Below are 16,822 nucleotides of genomic sequence, written 5' to 3'. Positions count from 1 at the left end.
CGCTTCCACCGTGCAGACGCGCCTACGTATGACGCAGCCCCGCCGGCTCGCGCACAGGGTGACGTAACTGGGAGGCTGCGAGAATGCCCAGCTGGCGTTTACTTCACGTGACGTGAGGGAAACGCGGCGGCGCGGTTGGCGGAGCTTCCCTGCCCTCAGCCAATCAGAAAGTGGCCTGGGCGCGGGCGCGGTTGGGGCGGGGCAGCGGAGCGGAGGCGGTGAGGTACGCGATTAGTGGGCGTTTACTTCTGACCAACGCAGAAGCTTTGGTGTGACAAATACTTTGAAATGTTGAGCAAAACACTGATTTCCCATACTTTTTATTCATCTTAAGGTAGAAGGTAAATGCATAAGTGTTCAGCTTCTGCCTTAACTAGTGAATAATGCATTGTTTTTCACTAACAGGTTTGAAACTATCTTCTAAAGGACAAATTGTTAACTTTCTTTGGGGAAGCTTAGGCACTGTGGGACGATGTCATCTTGAGGTCCAGTGGCAAGACTAGGAATTTAATCCCTACTTCTTGATTGTCCAGATTATTGTCCCCAGTCAGCAAATTTAGCTGGGCAGTGCTTAAGTTAGGAAGCAAAGCAACTCTGAGTTTGTCTCCTGGGACCAGCAGAGAAACAGAAGGGAGTTGTTTCAGAAAGATGCTGGTGGGGGGGGGGGAAATCCAAAATTTCAGAACTAGAAAAATCAGATCATAGATCAGTCTAAAAGTGCTGAGCTGCTGAACTGCCTCTATGACTCATCACATCCAGGTGTTTCAGAGCCTGATGCTCAGCCCTGTTCCTATGCCACTCTCCTTTCCACAGCTGATCAGCTCCTAGTCCCAGACTGCTGCCTTCCTCAGACCCTGGCAAGCTAAGGAACAAAGATGCTGCAGGTTTCATGATTCAACTCATGATGATGATGGAGAATTTCCAGCTTGCCAAGGAACTGAGTTCCCTGACCCTATGGTTTTCTCTCTAGTTCTCAGATGAAAAACAGCTCCAGTTCTATATCCAGCTTGGGGTTTTTTGTCCCCCTCCCATGGATTTTTCAGGAAGTTTGTAATGGCTAGAAGCAAGTGTTCTGCTACTGCCCCTGCTCAGATACTGTGAGAATCATCTGCAGAAGAGCCAGTGCCAAGGCTTTCAGACTGATGAAGCTCTTTCTTTTCAGAGAGGTGATGCTGAACTTGCATCTCCAGAGTTGGGAGAACACTCCGTGGACGATCACATATATAACACAGTTCAAAAGCACTTTATATCTTTGCTTTCTTTCCATTTGTGTTGTAATGATGCCTTGAGCCTCTCTGAGCAAGTCTTAGAGGCCTATACCAACATCTAACACAGGAAATTTCTGATTCAACCAGGCATGCATCCATCTTTGCTGGAAGTTTCCATTCAAATGGCTCTTGTGTATCCTCACTACAGCCAACTCCCTGGCTTACAGCTTACACCTTCACAGGGGCAGATACTCTTGGGTGAAAGCTGCCAAGGTAAAAAGCTGCCTAGTAAACAGCACTTATGTCAGTAGACTAGAAATTAAGGAGTGCTGGGAACCCCTTCTGAAGTGAGGTTTAGAAAAAACAAGTCATCCAGAAGAAGAGAGATTCTCAGATTGTTGAAATCCTTTCTTAACAAGAGAGTTTGAAAAAGTTCTGCCTCTCCCAGTAGAAAAGAGGTTGACAAACTGGAGAGAGTTCATTACAAGATTACTAAGATGGCCAGGATGCTGGAGCTTATGACATATAAGGACAGGCTGAGAGAACTGAACTTGATCAATCTGGAAGAGAGAAGGTGAAGGGATCTAACTGCAGTTATCCACTACTTGAAGGGGGTTTACAAAAAAGGCAGAGTCATGCTCTTCTCGGAGGTGCACAGTAAGAGGAGAAGCAGCAACAGCGCAGCAACAGAAGTTCCCAGTAAACAAGCTTCCCCATGAGAGTGGTCCAGCCCTGGGACCAGGCCTAGAGCCGTAGGGGGATCTCCATCCTTGGATGTATTCAACTTTCACCTGAAGAAGGTTTTGAGCAAGCTAAGGTAGCATTGGGCTGAGCCCTACTTGGAGCAGGGGATTGGACTGAAGACCTCCTGAGGTCCCTCCTAGCCAAAATCTTTCCATGTTTATACATGTAGTTTAGGCAAGTTTATTATGGGGTTGTGTAACACAAGCATTCAGCCCTTGTAGCAGGAGTGAGTTAACCTGTTCATTTTAAATTGTGATTGTGTGTCTCCTTTTGGTGAATGCTTAGGTGTAAAGAAGACATAGCTTCTCTGCCCTTACTGTGTCTCAACGTCCACACTGTCTTTGCAGCTGTGTATAAAGGTGGCTGAATGAATGTCCTCCAACACTGGCCAGTGCCTCTTCCTTCCCATGCTGTTTGAGTCCTAATTCTCAGGGCTGACCAGGATGTACAGTACGCGGGCTAGATCACCGGTGGGAAGAGGAATTGCTTAACCCTGCTTTGGTGCTGCTCATCTCCACACAGGGTGCGTCTGCAGCAGGAGGAGGCTCCCAGCCTGGATGCCCAGTCCTGGACGGTCGCCTGGAGTGCACAGGTATTGGCATCAGCTAACCCACAGCAAGGCTCTCTCCAGCGCAGGCACCCCGAGCCCAGCAGGCAATGGGTGGAGCTCTGCGCACCAAAAGCAGAGCTGATTTTGCCACTGTTTGTTTTTTTTTTTTGTTAAAACTTACACAGCTGGTGTTATGTGCTAGCTCGTGGCTGAGGGCTCCGCCCACGGCCTGGAGCCGTGCTGGAGCTAGGCCCTTTACGCGCCCATGGAGTTACCGCTTCGGACTCGCACGGAGCTGTAATGCAACGCTGAAGCCGCACCGGGGGAGCGGATGGGCAGCCGGCCAGCGCCGGCATCCGACGCCGGGCTCCCTCCGGCCGGCGGCTCCGCTCGCCGCTCGAGCAAAGCAGGTAGCGCAGCGCGGGGCTGGCGGGGGGCGCGTCCGCGGATGCGGGGACGCCGAGCCGCGCGCGGCCCTTGCTCCGCCCGCTCCGCCGCGCCGCGCTGGCCGGCAGCGTGGTGCGGCGCTGCGGAGCGCTGTGCGGCGCGGCGCGGCGCGCTTGGCCCGGCCCGGCCCTGCCCTCCCCCGGGCGGGCGCCGTGCGCCGGGGTAGGATCCCGGCGCCGCCTGCTCCTCCCTGCGCTGCCGCGCCGGTCGATGGGTTCCCGGCGGCCCCGCGCTCCGGCCGCCCCGCTCCCAGTTGCGGTCCTACTTCTGCTCCAGCGAGCCAAGCGAAGCAGCAACGCGCGCCCCATCCTCGATTATCTCCCGTAAGTGACACGGACAGGGCAGAATACGGATATCAGTCGCCCCACCCCTCCCCCCCCACCCCTTCCCACTGCTTCTCCAGGAGTAGCGAGGAGAAGGATGCTGCACAAAATAACTGCTGGGTAAGGAAGGGCTTTCTGAGTTTTCTTTCACTGTTGAGTGGGAACTTGCATGGAGTTTTGCAAAAAAATCGTTCTAGAGGATAGGCCGGGAGGGAGGGCCATGCACAAAGCTGGTGTCTACATGGCAGTGGCAAGGCAGGAGCTGTGGGGGGCACAAAGGATGGTCAGGCTCTAGTTTTGTCCTGGGTGTTTTGGGGATGATTTGCTCTGTGTTGAGAATTTAAAAGGTCAGGGCTGTTTCCTTGATTACTGCCTTGATTCTTCATGCACGGTGTGTCTGATGGCTCTTTACTCCTCTAAGAGTGACTTAGTTGCCCAACACTCTCAGTATCTTGGTGCAGTGTGGGCAGGTTTCCTGAGAGAGTTAATTTCACTGAGAATCACGGCTCTGCCTCTTGCAATGGGAAAGAGCAGCTAAAAACAATGCACCAAATTCTTGTTCAGTCTTACCTTCTTTACAGTAAAATCTGAATGCAGGATGTCATTTCAAAGTGCAGCACTAGAGACAGAAGTGGTGAGAAGGCCCTACTGAGAACCAGTGTAGGAGATTGTCTCTTTGTTGTAGCTTGCTTCCTTGAAGGCATGGTCACCTTTTGTCACAGAGCGCATGGAGAGCACTTCACTTGCCCAGTGAGCAATTCTGCATGGACTGAACCCTTGGGTCGGATACCTGTATTGTAAAGTGGCCAGCAGGAATATCATGGCATGGCAAAAGACACTGAAAGACACGGCTTTGTGCAAAGGGGGCAGCTCTTCCTTCTTCAAGAGGTAGAGAACTGAAGCTTTGTCAGCCCGTTGCCTTTCTTGCTGGGGAACAGACAGCTGGAGCATCTGATCCTTAACTGAGCAGCCTCAGAGCACCAGAACCATCTGTTGGATACTAGGCCCTGAGCCCCCAGTCTTCTTCCAGACTTACTGAACACATGGTGCCATGCTGGGGTTGTGCTGAGGCTGCTCTCGGTTGCATCCTCCTGGGTATCCACGTCTGCCCTGTGCTTGGACAGCGCTGTCTGTTACTTTATTATGGTTGTTTTCCATGACAGCCCCCCATGTCTGACCAGCAAATTCATCCCCCCCAAAACACCAAAACCCTGCAGCTCCTCTAAATTCATATGACATCCTTTCCTTGACAATGGGGGAGAGGGGGACGTTACCACAAAGCTGGTAGTCTGTCATCTGTGTGGTTGGGAGCAGGGAGAAATGTCAAGTAGTTGACATCCACCTGATACTGCCCATGGCAGGGCAGAAGCCAGGCTGAATGGAGGGCACCAAGGGCCACGAGGCTGGACATTTTGTCTGAACATTGCCCTACCCCTATGTTTCCTGTCTCTGGTTTGGGGTCTGCCAGTGTTTCTTGGCCCTGTTTGGGACTGATATACATGTGAGTGAGGAAAAGAGACGGAGGAAGTTCGAAGGGCTGAGGTAAAACTCAGGGAGTGATTTTTGTTGAACTGAGTGGAGAGAAGTGAGGAAGAAAAGGGTGATCACAACTATCAGCAAGGGCAGAGATTGCTCCTCACAAAGAAGAACCTGCACTGTGTTCTGTCTTGGGTAAATCAGATGGTGGGGAATGAAGGTTAGAGAAGCCAAAAGGTAAAACCAGAGCTTACATTGCTCAGAGATTAAGGCTTTGAGAGGCCTGGTTTCTGGTTGTTGGCTGGCTAGAGGCAATTAATATTTTGTGGTATTGGGCCAACCTGTAGTTGGTTATGCTCTGTTAACTTGCATTTAAAATTTCTTCTGCTAATCTAATTTTCTGTTTGCATGCAAAGCTGTGGGAAAACCACTGTTAACTCTCAAGTCCCTCAGCGCTCAGGGATATGCCTTTATGCTTGATACTGTATCTGACAGCATGCTGGGGCACAGGGATTTCTCCCACTGACAAGTTTTGGCAGATTAAGTACTGGACATGACTACCATGAATTGGGAGGTGCAGGAAGATCATTTATGGTGGGAAATGATGTGATTTATACAGAGGTCTTGAGAGAGCTCCTAAGGTGTGTTCAAGAACAGATCACAAAAGTGGGAAGTGGTCAGGATCCTGATTAACAGAAGCATGGCCTTATTTTGGCTTTCTAAGCCTTTTCTGTCAAAAATGGTGCAAGGCCATCATGGTGCTATCATAACCAAAGTCTGACTACCTGTTGTCATCTGATGGTTTTAAATACCACCACCTGAAAATAAGACACGCTGTTCCCAGCTTGCCCTGCTCTTTTGAGATGTATTTTGCACATCGTTTCAGATGTCTTTGAATTCTTGCAGAAAAAAAAGTTTAGCTTCTGCATTTGTGTCTTCCTTCTGTGCCTTATATCTCATTGTTACATTTCACCAAAAAGCTGGGAAAACTAAGCTAGATAGTTAACTAAAGTTATCCCTGTACCTATCAGCTCCTCTTGCCCTGCCCCTGAAGACCCAAGCCAGAACAGTACTTCCTCTGTCCAGAAAAAGAGCTGCTAACAAATGAATATTTCTCATGGAGAAGGAGGATGCTTATATGAAACAGAGCTTTCAAATGTTGTTTGTAGCTGATTTCACGGTGGCGCCACTCTTTATTCCCATCTGCCCTGAAATGCATGGTTGTATTTATTCATGTTTCATGTTTCCACAGTATACCCAGTGATGAATTTGATTTTGCCACAGGGAGTCCACCAATTTAAAAATCATGCTGAGCTTCATCAAGGGCAATTTACCTGACCATGGCATTTAGGGAAAGCTGGGAAGAGGAGGAGTGACATGGGGAGGCTTGTTTTTCCATCTCATTACTCTAGAGCTTCTACAGTTTTTTGCTGGCAGTCTGTTTGTTTCCCTTTGTGTAGTAGGGTTTCCTTGGTGCAGTGGGAGTTTCTCAGAACAATTATGGACAGAGAATGACAGTAAAAAAAAAAGTTATAGATTGGGGCTGGAAAGAAGGAAGGAGGACATCTCAGAGTAGAGATAAAACCCGTTGTAACTTTTAGCTTGTTTTTTTTTTGCAGCTTTCCAACTGAGAGCATTGCCTTGGGTTTATTTAAATGACCATGGCTGTAGTTCGTAGGTGACACAAGAAGCTACTTAAGGATCAGGTACATGCATTTCAGAGAGATCGTCTAAGCAGAGAAATGGAGGTACTTTTCCCTATCAGGACATCATCAAGAAAATACTTTGGTGATTCCAGAGTACCTGTGGGGCAGTGTGATACAATAGCAGTTAGATTTTGAAGGACTTGGACATTCAAACCCTGACTGTTGCATGCTGGATGTGAAGCAGTAGATGAGACCTCATAGCAGTCTGACTTGTTTGCCATAGCAGTTTGAGGAGGGTGATATCTTCCTTTTTTGGCTAGGCTTGATGTCAGTATCATCTGTTACAATAGAAGAGTTGGAAGATTTAAAGTACTGAGGGTGTCCCTATTTTTATTGGTTTTGTTGCAGGGCTTGATTAATTTTAGTAGTCTAGTAGTAAATAACAATGGTTTATGGTTATTTTAGTATTTTTATTGCTACCACAAAGTTAGTGGTAAGGATTATTAAAATATAATCCATAATTATAAGCCTGCAAAAGCAAAGGGAACAACAAAGAGAGACTGATGAGCTTTTTGGCTCCTTGAAACAGTGTGAGAGTAAGTCTTCCACACAAAATCTTGCTCAGACCTCTGCTTCTTTAAGTATTTTATGTCTGGTTTCTATATTATTGTGACACCCAAGACTGAGATGTTATAAGAGGAGACAGAAACAGAATTGCTATTTTCCACAGACTTAAATCCTGAGGGACACTGTAGCACAGTCTCAAGGCCTTTGTTCTGAATAGACTAAGTGGATTGGTGCATGTGGGAATATCTCTGTAACATCAAATATTCATTAGTTTCAGTAAAGTTAAACTTAGAGATTCCTCATTAGGTACTAAAATTTGGGCTTTGTATAAGGAACATAGGAGGAAAAGTTATTTGTATTGTCAAAGGGAAACTTAAAATTCAATTTCAAGGCAAATTTGGGCTTGTTCTGAGCACAGAGGTTCCCTCACGGTAGTTACAGTATACATGGAAGTGAAATTGCCTGTAAAGAGAAGTAAAATTCGCCTCATTTGGTCAAAGGTAGGTGTTAAAAGAGCAAGCAAATGTTCTAAGCAGTGATGCCTAAATGATATGTCTGTATTGCCAGTGTGTATGCCTGAGTGAGTAAGGATTGCTCCTGATTGCTTTATTGCTTTTAACAGGATCATATGTGAAATGAATTCTGGCATTAGAATGTTTAGGTTGAGTCTTCACCTGAGCTTATTTCCAAGCATGTAAATGGGCACAAATTGATGGCAGTGGGGGTAGGAGACAGTGAAAAACAAACTGTCTAGTGCAAAGTGTAGCACTGCAGCTCAGAGCCCCTCAGCTGGTAAGGGCTGTCTCAGCAGCTAAACTGACCTAAAACCACGGTCACTTGATGACTTCCCCACAGACACATATTTTCTGATTTTGTTTGTACAGCACCTAACATGCTGGTAACATTGATCTTGAACTCCCATGCACTGCTAATGCATGGAAAATAAGTAAATCCAGCAGTGGGCTGCTGTAGGGAGAGTGTTGATGGATGATGTAGCTCCTCATTTTTCGTAACTGATTTTTCTGGTCACTGATAATAACATTTCTAGTCTCAAATATTAAGTGGTAAATTTTATGAGATACCTTCCTGTTTACTGAGGCTGAACATTTATTCTTCTGTCAAGAGCTGTGAGAGGTGTTGTGAGAAAAAGGGGGTGGGGAGGCTCTGTTCTGTTGCTGCATACACCAGGATGGGAAGTGAACATGAAAAGCAGAGAATGAAATCTTGCACCACTGAATCCTTGTGCTACAAACTCCAACAGGGACAGAATTTGATCACAAGGGGCTTGTGCCACTGGCAGCTACTTTTCTCAGGGTGGGACAAAGAGAATGACACTGGCTGTGTGAGCTAGAGCAGAAAGAGAAATGACCATTGAGAAAGGACCTCTCAGTAGGGGCAGCCACAGATAGGCTTGGGATTCAAATGTCTTTGGATCTGTTATGAGCTGTTTCTATTCACTGAAGTTACTTTGCTAATAGCAATTTCCAAATATTTTCTATTTGATTTCTGATCCATTCAAAGGTTCCTACTGGCATCCCTGGGCTTTGGATTGGGCTCTTTCTGGGTACAAGGTAGTTCATGCTGTACGGTGCCGTTATTATTGGGGAGCTGTAAAGTCTAGTTTTACTTCATATGGCTGCCTCTTTAATATGGCAGCAAACCTTTAATCATAGCATGGTTTCTGATTCCTACTTCTCAGGGCTCTCCATGGCTGATTCCCCATCTACTGACTAGAAATGTACCAGCCTGTTTAGGACTGGCCTTGTTACAAGGTTATTTTGTTAATTAAAGTCAGTTTAGCTCAGAAGCAGAGTTCTGAGGATTTCTCTTTACCACACAGTGGCATCCTAAACAATAAAATAATTTTTCACTTCTCAAATATAAAGCAGAAGTTCAAATATGCGGAATGCTTCGTGCTTGCTCACCAAAGACAAAGATAGGCAACAGGGTGAACTCAGCCTGTAGAAAAAGCTTCACGCTTTTCCTAACAAGCCTTGTTTCCCAAATATTAAAAAACAGGCTCTGGCTGAGGACTTGGAAACCTTACTCATCCTTTGTTTGCTGCATTTTCCTCTTATGACATTCATCACTGGTTCCCTTAGCTGTGCTGTTCCCTTCAATGTGACTCTCCATTTCTCACAGTGACTGCTGTGTCATACAGAGGTACCTTTCTCATGCGATTTCCCCAGTGGTGCCTTTTACATATTAGAGGTCAGTGTGACCTGCATCCTGCCCATGCTAAATCTGTCGAGCATGCCGTTCTTACATCAGCAGCCCCTTGCTTCCAGGAAGTTTGCACCCCTGTCACCAGATGGAAGCTAATGAACAGTTTGCAAGGCATGTATAGGGAGGGGCTGGGACTCTCCCAGAGCTGCTGTTGGTCCTTTGAAACAGACCTACGTGTTCCTGAGAGATTTTGTTGATTGTCAACTGTGATTTTTCCAAAGACATGTAGGTCCCTGCAGCCCTGACTCCATATTCTTTGTGTTTCTGTGGCTGTGCTAGTTGTACACAGCCACTCCCTTCCTCTCTCTGATTTTGGTAGTCATCATACTGGGACAGAGAGAGACAGGGCTGTTGGTTTTCCTCCTTTCATTTCCATCTTGCCTGGCAGATGCAGGGTATGCACTGGAGTGAAAAGTCACACTTTTGGAGCAGTTGGGAGACCTGCTGTGACCGAGGTATATGTGGAAAACTGACTATTGCAGCCAGAAACCTAGAGCAGTGAACACTGCAATTCTCACAGCCAGCTGGAGGTAGCAGGATTTGCTTGTTAATGTACAGTCTTTGAGCTCCAGGGTTAAACAACAGAGTTTTAATTACCTTGAAAGGCAGAGATCTCAGAAAAGCTTGTTTCAGACCTTTCTGGTTCTGTGAGCATCTGCTGACAGGAAAGGGAGACAGATGCAGAGTGGATGATGATGGCAGGATACTGTAGGGTTAATGCTGAAGCTGCTGGGTAGTCTTGGTCAGATTTCTTCTCTCTGCTTTAGGTATGCTCAACATGAAGACATGCTAATATGGGTCTATTTCTGTACAGTTGTGTCCCCTGAAAGGTATGTGTGGGTGGGACTTAAATGTCCCTCTTGACACAGGGTCGCCTCCCTTGCTGAGGCTCAATTTTTCCATCTGTGCCTCACAGAGCAAGGTGTTCCTGGCCTTCTGGCATTCCTGGCTAACCCTGACTTTGTATCCCATCCTCAGTAGGTGATGATGGAGATCAGTGGCCTCCCGGAGGAACTGTGGCAGCTCATTTTATCATACTTACATCTCCCTGACCTGGGACGCTGCAGCTTGGTGTGCAGGGCATGGTATGAACTTATCCTCAGCCTGGACAAAACACGCTGGCGACAGCTGTGCCTGGGCTGCATTGAGTACAGGCATCCAAACTGGCCCAACCAGCCCGATGTGGAGCCACAGTCCTGGAGAGAAACGTTCAAACAGCATTACCTTGCCTCTAAAACCTGGACCAAAAACACCCAGGACTTGGAGTCCTCCAACTGCTTCTACCTGTTCCGAAGGAGGAAGGATCGACGTCTGCTCTGTGTTGGAACAGGATGTGAGTTTGACAGCCTCAGAGCGGCCCTGGCCACTGCCAGCCCCTATGACCGCATCGTGCTGCTGCCTGGCGTGTATGAGGAGTACAATGAGGTGGTGCTAAAGGTGCCTGTGGAAATTGTGGGGCAGGGAAAGCTGGGGGATGTGGCGCTGTTGGTGAGCTTTGACCAGCACTGCCCTACTACTCGCCTTTGCAATGTGGTCTTCATGCCAGCCCGGTTCACTCCTGTGCTCTACAAGGTGAGACTCAATGGAGTGGGAGGCAATGGGGATGAACTTCTGTAGGGTGAGGCCTGCACTGCCTGGGATGATGGTCATGCAGGGAAGCACTCACAGATATATCAGGATTCCCCACTGTACGCTCTGCATCAGGATAGCTACAGTACTGGCAGGGCTTCATCACCAAAACAGTTCATGACTGAGAAGTAATCTGCCTTCACCCTGGGTGAGGAGTTCTGAATCAGGATGCCCCAAGTTCTTCTTCTGGATCTCAGCCAGGGACACAGTATTATGGGATCCCTGTGATCAGCATATGATTAATCCAGAGTGGATGTGGCCAATGTGAGCGTTGGACCTGTGGCCTTCTGCTCCCATCTCTGCCTCTGAAATCTTTGTGATGAGTCAATTCATCAAGAATTATTATTTGTTGTTTTATTTGCCTTTTAACAGGTAAATTTTACTGTGTGACATATTTAACTTAATTAGTCTAAAAGTCCCCAGGAGAAAGATAATGCACCAGCATTTGTTGGGAAAACTGAGTAACAAATCTGCTTGGAAAATCTGTTTGTCTGCTGCAATGTGCAAAATTATTGAAACAGACACAAAATATCTTATTCTACACTATTTCCTGTGCTTGACTTATAGTCTGTGAAAGCTGCTGCATTTCATCTTTCAGGTTGTTTTTCTCATTCCTATTTTCAGCAGTGTGATAAAGTGTTTTGGCTGCCATCAGCGGAACAAGAATATTTCCTCCCAAATCTAAAAATGAAAAATAAATTAAAAATCAAACAAACTGCAACCTACCTATGGTCGTAGCCTTGTGAGCTGCAACTTCAGAAGGGCTTTTACAAGCAGCTTCTCTAGGCAGAAGTTGATTTGATTATGTCCCTTTTAATTAGCTTTTTTAATTAAAAAAAGGGAAGATATGATTTAGTGTGGAGCAAGCTAATGGTCTGGAGGGATTTCTGTGGTGTTGTCTTTGAATACAGGGAAACTGTTTCCATGTGTGATGTGGCTGCTTTTGAGAGTGCTGAAGGCTGAAAACAAGTGTCAGGATGGTGTGCTGGCTGCAAACACTGGAAATCTTGACAAATTGGGCTAGCTCACATGTCACAAGCTATTGATTTGTCACCTTTTAAAGTGGTGCAGTAGGGATCCAAGTAGTCCAAGTGGGTAGATAAGGGAAGATAAAATAATGATTCAGGAGATTTCTAGTCAAATTAGGAACACAGTGAAATTCCAAGCACGCTATTCAGCATTACTTAAATGGCCCCTCTGCAGCCTGACTCATTCATGTTGGCCCTTTCTGCAGATAAGCAGAGAGATTTGTCCTTCCCATGTAGTAAAGAAGAAAATATTTTGCCATACACAGGCATACCTGTGGTTCCTCTGCATCTGTAAACACTGCATGTATAGCCTAACAAAACAGAAAGGCTGTGGAAGGGATGACCCGTTATATTACAAGTACCAGCACATCGGTGCTGCAATTAGATGGAAAACTGTAGCCAGGGGAACAAGGAATGGATGGTATCTGAGTTGCTGCAATATCGCAGCGTAATGCTCAGGCAGCAATATGGGAGAAATGTTTATCTGTTTTGCTTTGCACTTTATGTATCATGAGTGCAGAATCCTTCCACCAAGTATGCTAATGGCTCCAGAGAGAACTGTAGATCTCCAGGCATGTCTGATGTCATCTCACCTATTGCTTCACCTGGTAAACCCTTGAGTCCATTAATGATGCCAGCTGGCAAATGCATGTCTCTGAAGGCTGCAAACTCTTCTCTGCAGGGTGCATTACTAAGATTTAGTGATCTTATCACATCCTCTAGGCCTTCCTGCACCACTGGGTGACCCTTGGGCCTTGCTGAGATTGCATTTTGGCAGGAAAGTTAAATGTAAAGTTGCCAGTGGGGAGAAGTCAATAGGTGTCACTTGCTGCAAGACTGATTCTTGTTAATTTAACCTGCAGCATTGCATCTGTTCCTATATGAACTTGTTGTCTGTTGTACCTGAATGCATACTCTGTGTGTGTGAGCTGTGTCAGGACTTTATAGTAGCTCCAGACTGCTTTTTCTTGTAATGTTCAATGATCTCACCTTGTGCTTATTCGCCAGACAACTTCAGGCTATGTCCAGTTTGACAACTGCAACTTTGAAAATGGGCAGCTGCAGATCCATGCACCAGGGACATGCCAGGTGAAATTCTGCACCTTCAGCCAATCCAGCATCCATTTCCACAGTGTGGCCCTGTGCATCCTGGAGAACTGTGAGTTCACTGGGAGTGAAAATGCCTCAGTAACTGTGGAGGGCTGCCCAACCTCTGACTGGAACTGGGCCTGCAAACACCTGACCAGGCTGGCCAAGTCTTACTCAGTTTCCATGCAGGTGTCAGACCCAGCCTTTTGCAGCATGACCAAGCAGGAACGCTGGAGGAACTCACCGGTGGGCACAGTGAAAGCGCATGAGATTGTTGTAGAGGAGGAACGAAATAACCTCCTTTCGGCTTCAAGGGCTCAAGCCATGTTTGACTCAGCCAGCAAGGATGCTGAATTCAGAGAGAATCTCCGGACAGCAAAGGAGGAGGAATACCCAGCCCTTGACTCAAACTCTAGTGATAGTGACTTACACAGTGAAGATGAAGAGAGTGATCAGGCTGTGTACAAACTATCATACCAAGCCCACAGTCTGAGACACATGCTCACCAACGTTATGCACAGCAGACTTCAAAGCAACAGGCTACATGCCCTACAGAGGGACCTCAAGCTCAAGTCTCTGCAGCAGGAGCTGCAGCAGGACAAGGAGGCCCAATCTTTGGCCAACTCTCTGCAAGGCTGCATCATCCGGCAGTGCCTTTTCAGAGATGGGAAAGGAGGAATTTTCATTTATTCACGAGGGCAAGCAAAACTGGAAGGAAGCATCTTCAGGGACCTGACCTATGCTGTGCGGTGCATACAAAACAGTAAGGTACTGTGAAGATTGCTGTGAGTCCTCTTCACTCTCCTTCCTTCTGCTTTACTGTGTCCTTTCCTATGCACAGCTTGGTTTAACCAGCCCAAACGAAAGGCAGGTCACTTGCAGCCTCATGTTTTCTGCCTGAGTAACATCATAGTTGCCCCTGGAGGCATTAACTCAGTGGCACATTAGGATTGTGTAGTAGGCATCCCAGTTCCACTCCACCCCTAAATAAAACTCTCCACCCTGTAAAAAAGTGTCCCAGTTATCATCATCTTTGTTGCTCCCAACACGGTCCCTACCGCAAATTCAGGGCCTTAGGAGCTGCCATGGCAGTCCCCTAGTCTCTAGGAAAAAATGATCTCTTTTTGCAGCCAGTCCCGGCTGCTTCAGGAAAGCCTGAGGGGATCTCTGTAGTAGCCAAAGATGAGGCATAAGGAGAGATTTTGTTTAGGATCATGTGGCTAGAGGCTAAAACATGAATGTTTTCACTTCAGAACATTTTCATCTAACCCCATGTTTGCCCAGCATTTTCCACCTCTTTATCTACATGTTTCTTCAGAGGTTTTTCATCTACTGCACTCTGTCCTCATACTTCTCTCATGTAAGAGAGTTCACATATGAACAAGTGTAAAAATGCAGAGATGGTGCTCTGCAGACTCAACTAGAGGCTTGTATGGCCAGCTAAAACTTTTCAGCACAGTCTGGATCTCTGATTATGTGAACATACCAGCCCATAATTCTACTGACACTGGCTTGGACTTACAGAAGTTTTGAGCAGGAAGAAGGTAATTACTTGTCCTGGAATTTGGCCAGTTCTACTGAAGAGAGCCGAAAAATTAGCCTTAAGGTAACACACAACAGTTAAAAAAAAGTCTCACTCTGACTGTCTAAACAACAGGTGGAGAGAGCAGAGAACTGAGCTGCCTCAGTATAGGTAGAAAAACTAGGGATGAATCAAAGGAAAAGGGGAACTGTTTGGTCAAAGTTTTTCAGCAGAAAATTGGGTTTTATACAAGGATCTTTTCTCTCACAAGAAGTATTTTCACCCAGCAGAACTTCGCCTTGTTTAAAAACTAAGTTAAACCATCTTTTTGTCATCAAATCTGTGTTTTCTGATGTCAGAATATTACTATGGGGCTCAGATAATGTGTACTTTAGCTGACCGGTCCCTGCTTTCTTCCCTATTTCTGTCTTCCCCATCAGAATACATCTCCCATGGAGCATTAATTTAGTATTCCAATTAGAAAGTGCATAACTAGGAGACATGATCTAGCCAGGGAGCTGAACTGATAAAAAAGGTAAAAGACAGTTGAGTCACCTGAACTGCAAGGCCTATAAGGCATTGTCAGAATTAAGGTATTTTGGTTTGGAGCCAGAGCATCTCATTTTTCAGTCTCTTGCTTTAAAAAAAATCTGTAGGGGGGGAGCAGGGAAATGTTTTTCTGTTCAATTCTGAGCAAAGGTTTTTATTGTGATTGTGCTAATTCACAAAGTGTGTTTGCAGTGCCTGCAGAAGGATTGCAGAGTGCTGGTGGCAGAATTGCTTCATTTCTTGGCCATGGAGAATGGCATGTTTCTTTCAGAGAGGTATTTAGATCAGCAGATTCCTTTTCCAGTAGGTGCCCTCCCCTCTGCTGACTGACAGCATGTGGTGAAGTTCTTGACATGGTGCTCACCCCATATGAGCCACTCAGGTGCCATTTTCCTTGGGACTTGTGCTAGTGTCAAGTGCACTTCAAGCACTTTTGACCTTGTCCTTTTTTATTCCTCTCAGTTCACCTGCAGTTTGTTCAGAAGCCTGATTTTAGCTGACAACAAATGGAATGGGGATTAGGCCAACCCAGCTGCTGCTCTCAGTGAGAGTTTGCTTAGCTAGAAGTTAGCCCAGAGGCTTTCACTGAGGGATTGGTGTATCAGAGCTTCAGACAATGGGAGTCTGAGATCTTTGGCCTTGTAGATGAAATAAGGTGTAAAGTGAATTGGGAATACTTAGAGGTTGTGTTCTCAGGATGGACAAAACTTTGGTTTCCTTACTAAGCCAGGATCCTGGTTCTTTGAGCCTCCATCACTTGATGAACCTGGGCAAAGGTCCAGTGTGCCAGATTCTGCTGGCAAGAATGGGCTTAGCTCCCCAGTTTCTCACAGTGATTGTTGTTGAAGGCACTGCAATGCTTCACCAACCCCCACCTCTGGTTTTGCCCTGGATAGGGGAGTCAGGTGTGGCTTGAATCTTGAAGAGCCAGCTAGTGGTGGCTCAGCTGTGGCTAAGGGCTCTGGATCAGACCTAGGTGTCACAGCAACTTCTGTGCTTCAGGGACTTGTAGTAACATAAGTGCCATGAATGGTTGTTTCTCAGGTTCCCCTACTCATGTCCTTCAGCAAGTCTGGCCACTGCAGGCAGGGAACATGTCTGGTTGGTCTGTGAGCAATGCCAGGCCTGCAACCCAGCTCCACTGGTCTGTACCACTGGATCTGCCAGCAAAACTGCCCTGTGGCAGCATTCTTTGGAGCAGGTGTCTGCCTTTTTCACCTTCCTCAGCTTCCTGTCTGGGCAACCAAGAGTGACTGATGAAGATAGGCAGCTGTCAGGTCCCACTGAGCTCCATGTTTAGTTAAGAGACTGTGTGAAGTACCTTTCTGGAATGAACATATAAAAGAAGTATAAGTTAATTACCTTCTGATCTGTGTTGTTCATTAAAGTGGGATATCAAAAGCAATTTGTAGATGATTTCTCACCACTCATAAGACATGGTTTTAAGACATGAATTTGTTTGCCTGGAAAGTACTAAAGATTGCTGCTGCACAAATATTTAACTACTTGTTTGCTTAGATGAAGCTAGGTTGTGATGAGTATGGCAATGATTTCCATTTGCTTGATGGCTTGGTTCTGCCCCAGGTGGCAAAAACTTTGCTCTGAAGGTGCAAGACAAGAGACAAGTTGTGTTCTGAGTGTGTATGTTGTAGGACATTTGCCCAGTCAGCTTCATGGGAGGCTCTGTGGCACTTAAGTTTGTCTGTCTCGCCTCTGAGCAGTTCTGTGAAGTAGAAAAGTGAGTAGCCAGCTAGTTGCTGTCTGTATATGGGAAGGACGTTGACTTGTATGGGGACTGCAGCCTGAAAAGGACTGCCT

At 46.4% G+C, this 16,822-nt stretch overlaps 1 protein-coding gene across 6 annotated transcripts in view; it reads left to right on the top strand.

The window, feature by feature from the left end:
- The first annotated feature begins 77 nt into the window (after window positions 1-77).
- The window catches only part of FBXO10 (F-box protein 10), a 33,158-nt gene continuing 16,413 nt past the window's right edge, over window positions 78-16,822 (top strand). For 3 of the 6 annotated variants that reach the window (XM_067316565.1, XM_067316561.1, XM_067316566.1), the window contains exons 1-4: window positions 78-112; window positions 2,475-2,544; window positions 10,166-10,759; window positions 12,853-13,701. In XM_067316565.1, the coding sequence (XP_067172666.1) occupies window positions 10,172-10,759; window positions 12,853-13,701 (1,437 nt within the window). In that variant the 5' untranslated portion in view covers window positions 78-112; window positions 2,475-2,544; window positions 10,166-10,171. Of the gene's footprint in view, window positions 113-2,474; window positions 2,545-2,696; window positions 2,913-3,140; window positions 3,273-3,994; window positions 4,161-9,954; window positions 10,018-10,165; window positions 10,760-12,852; window positions 13,702-16,822 lie in introns of those variants that run through there. The other 3 variants (XM_067316562.1, XM_067316564.1, XM_067316563.1) reach the window with 3 other exon arrangements.

Source organism: Apteryx mantelli, chromosome Z (assembly GCF_036417845.1).
Source record: "Apteryx mantelli isolate bAptMan1 chromosome Z, bAptMan1.hap1, whole genome shotgun sequence".
Lineage (NCBI taxonomy): Eukaryota > Metazoa > Chordata > Aves > Apterygiformes > Apterygidae > Apteryx > Apteryx mantelli.
This window is presented reverse-complemented; position numbering and strand designations above follow the sequence as displayed.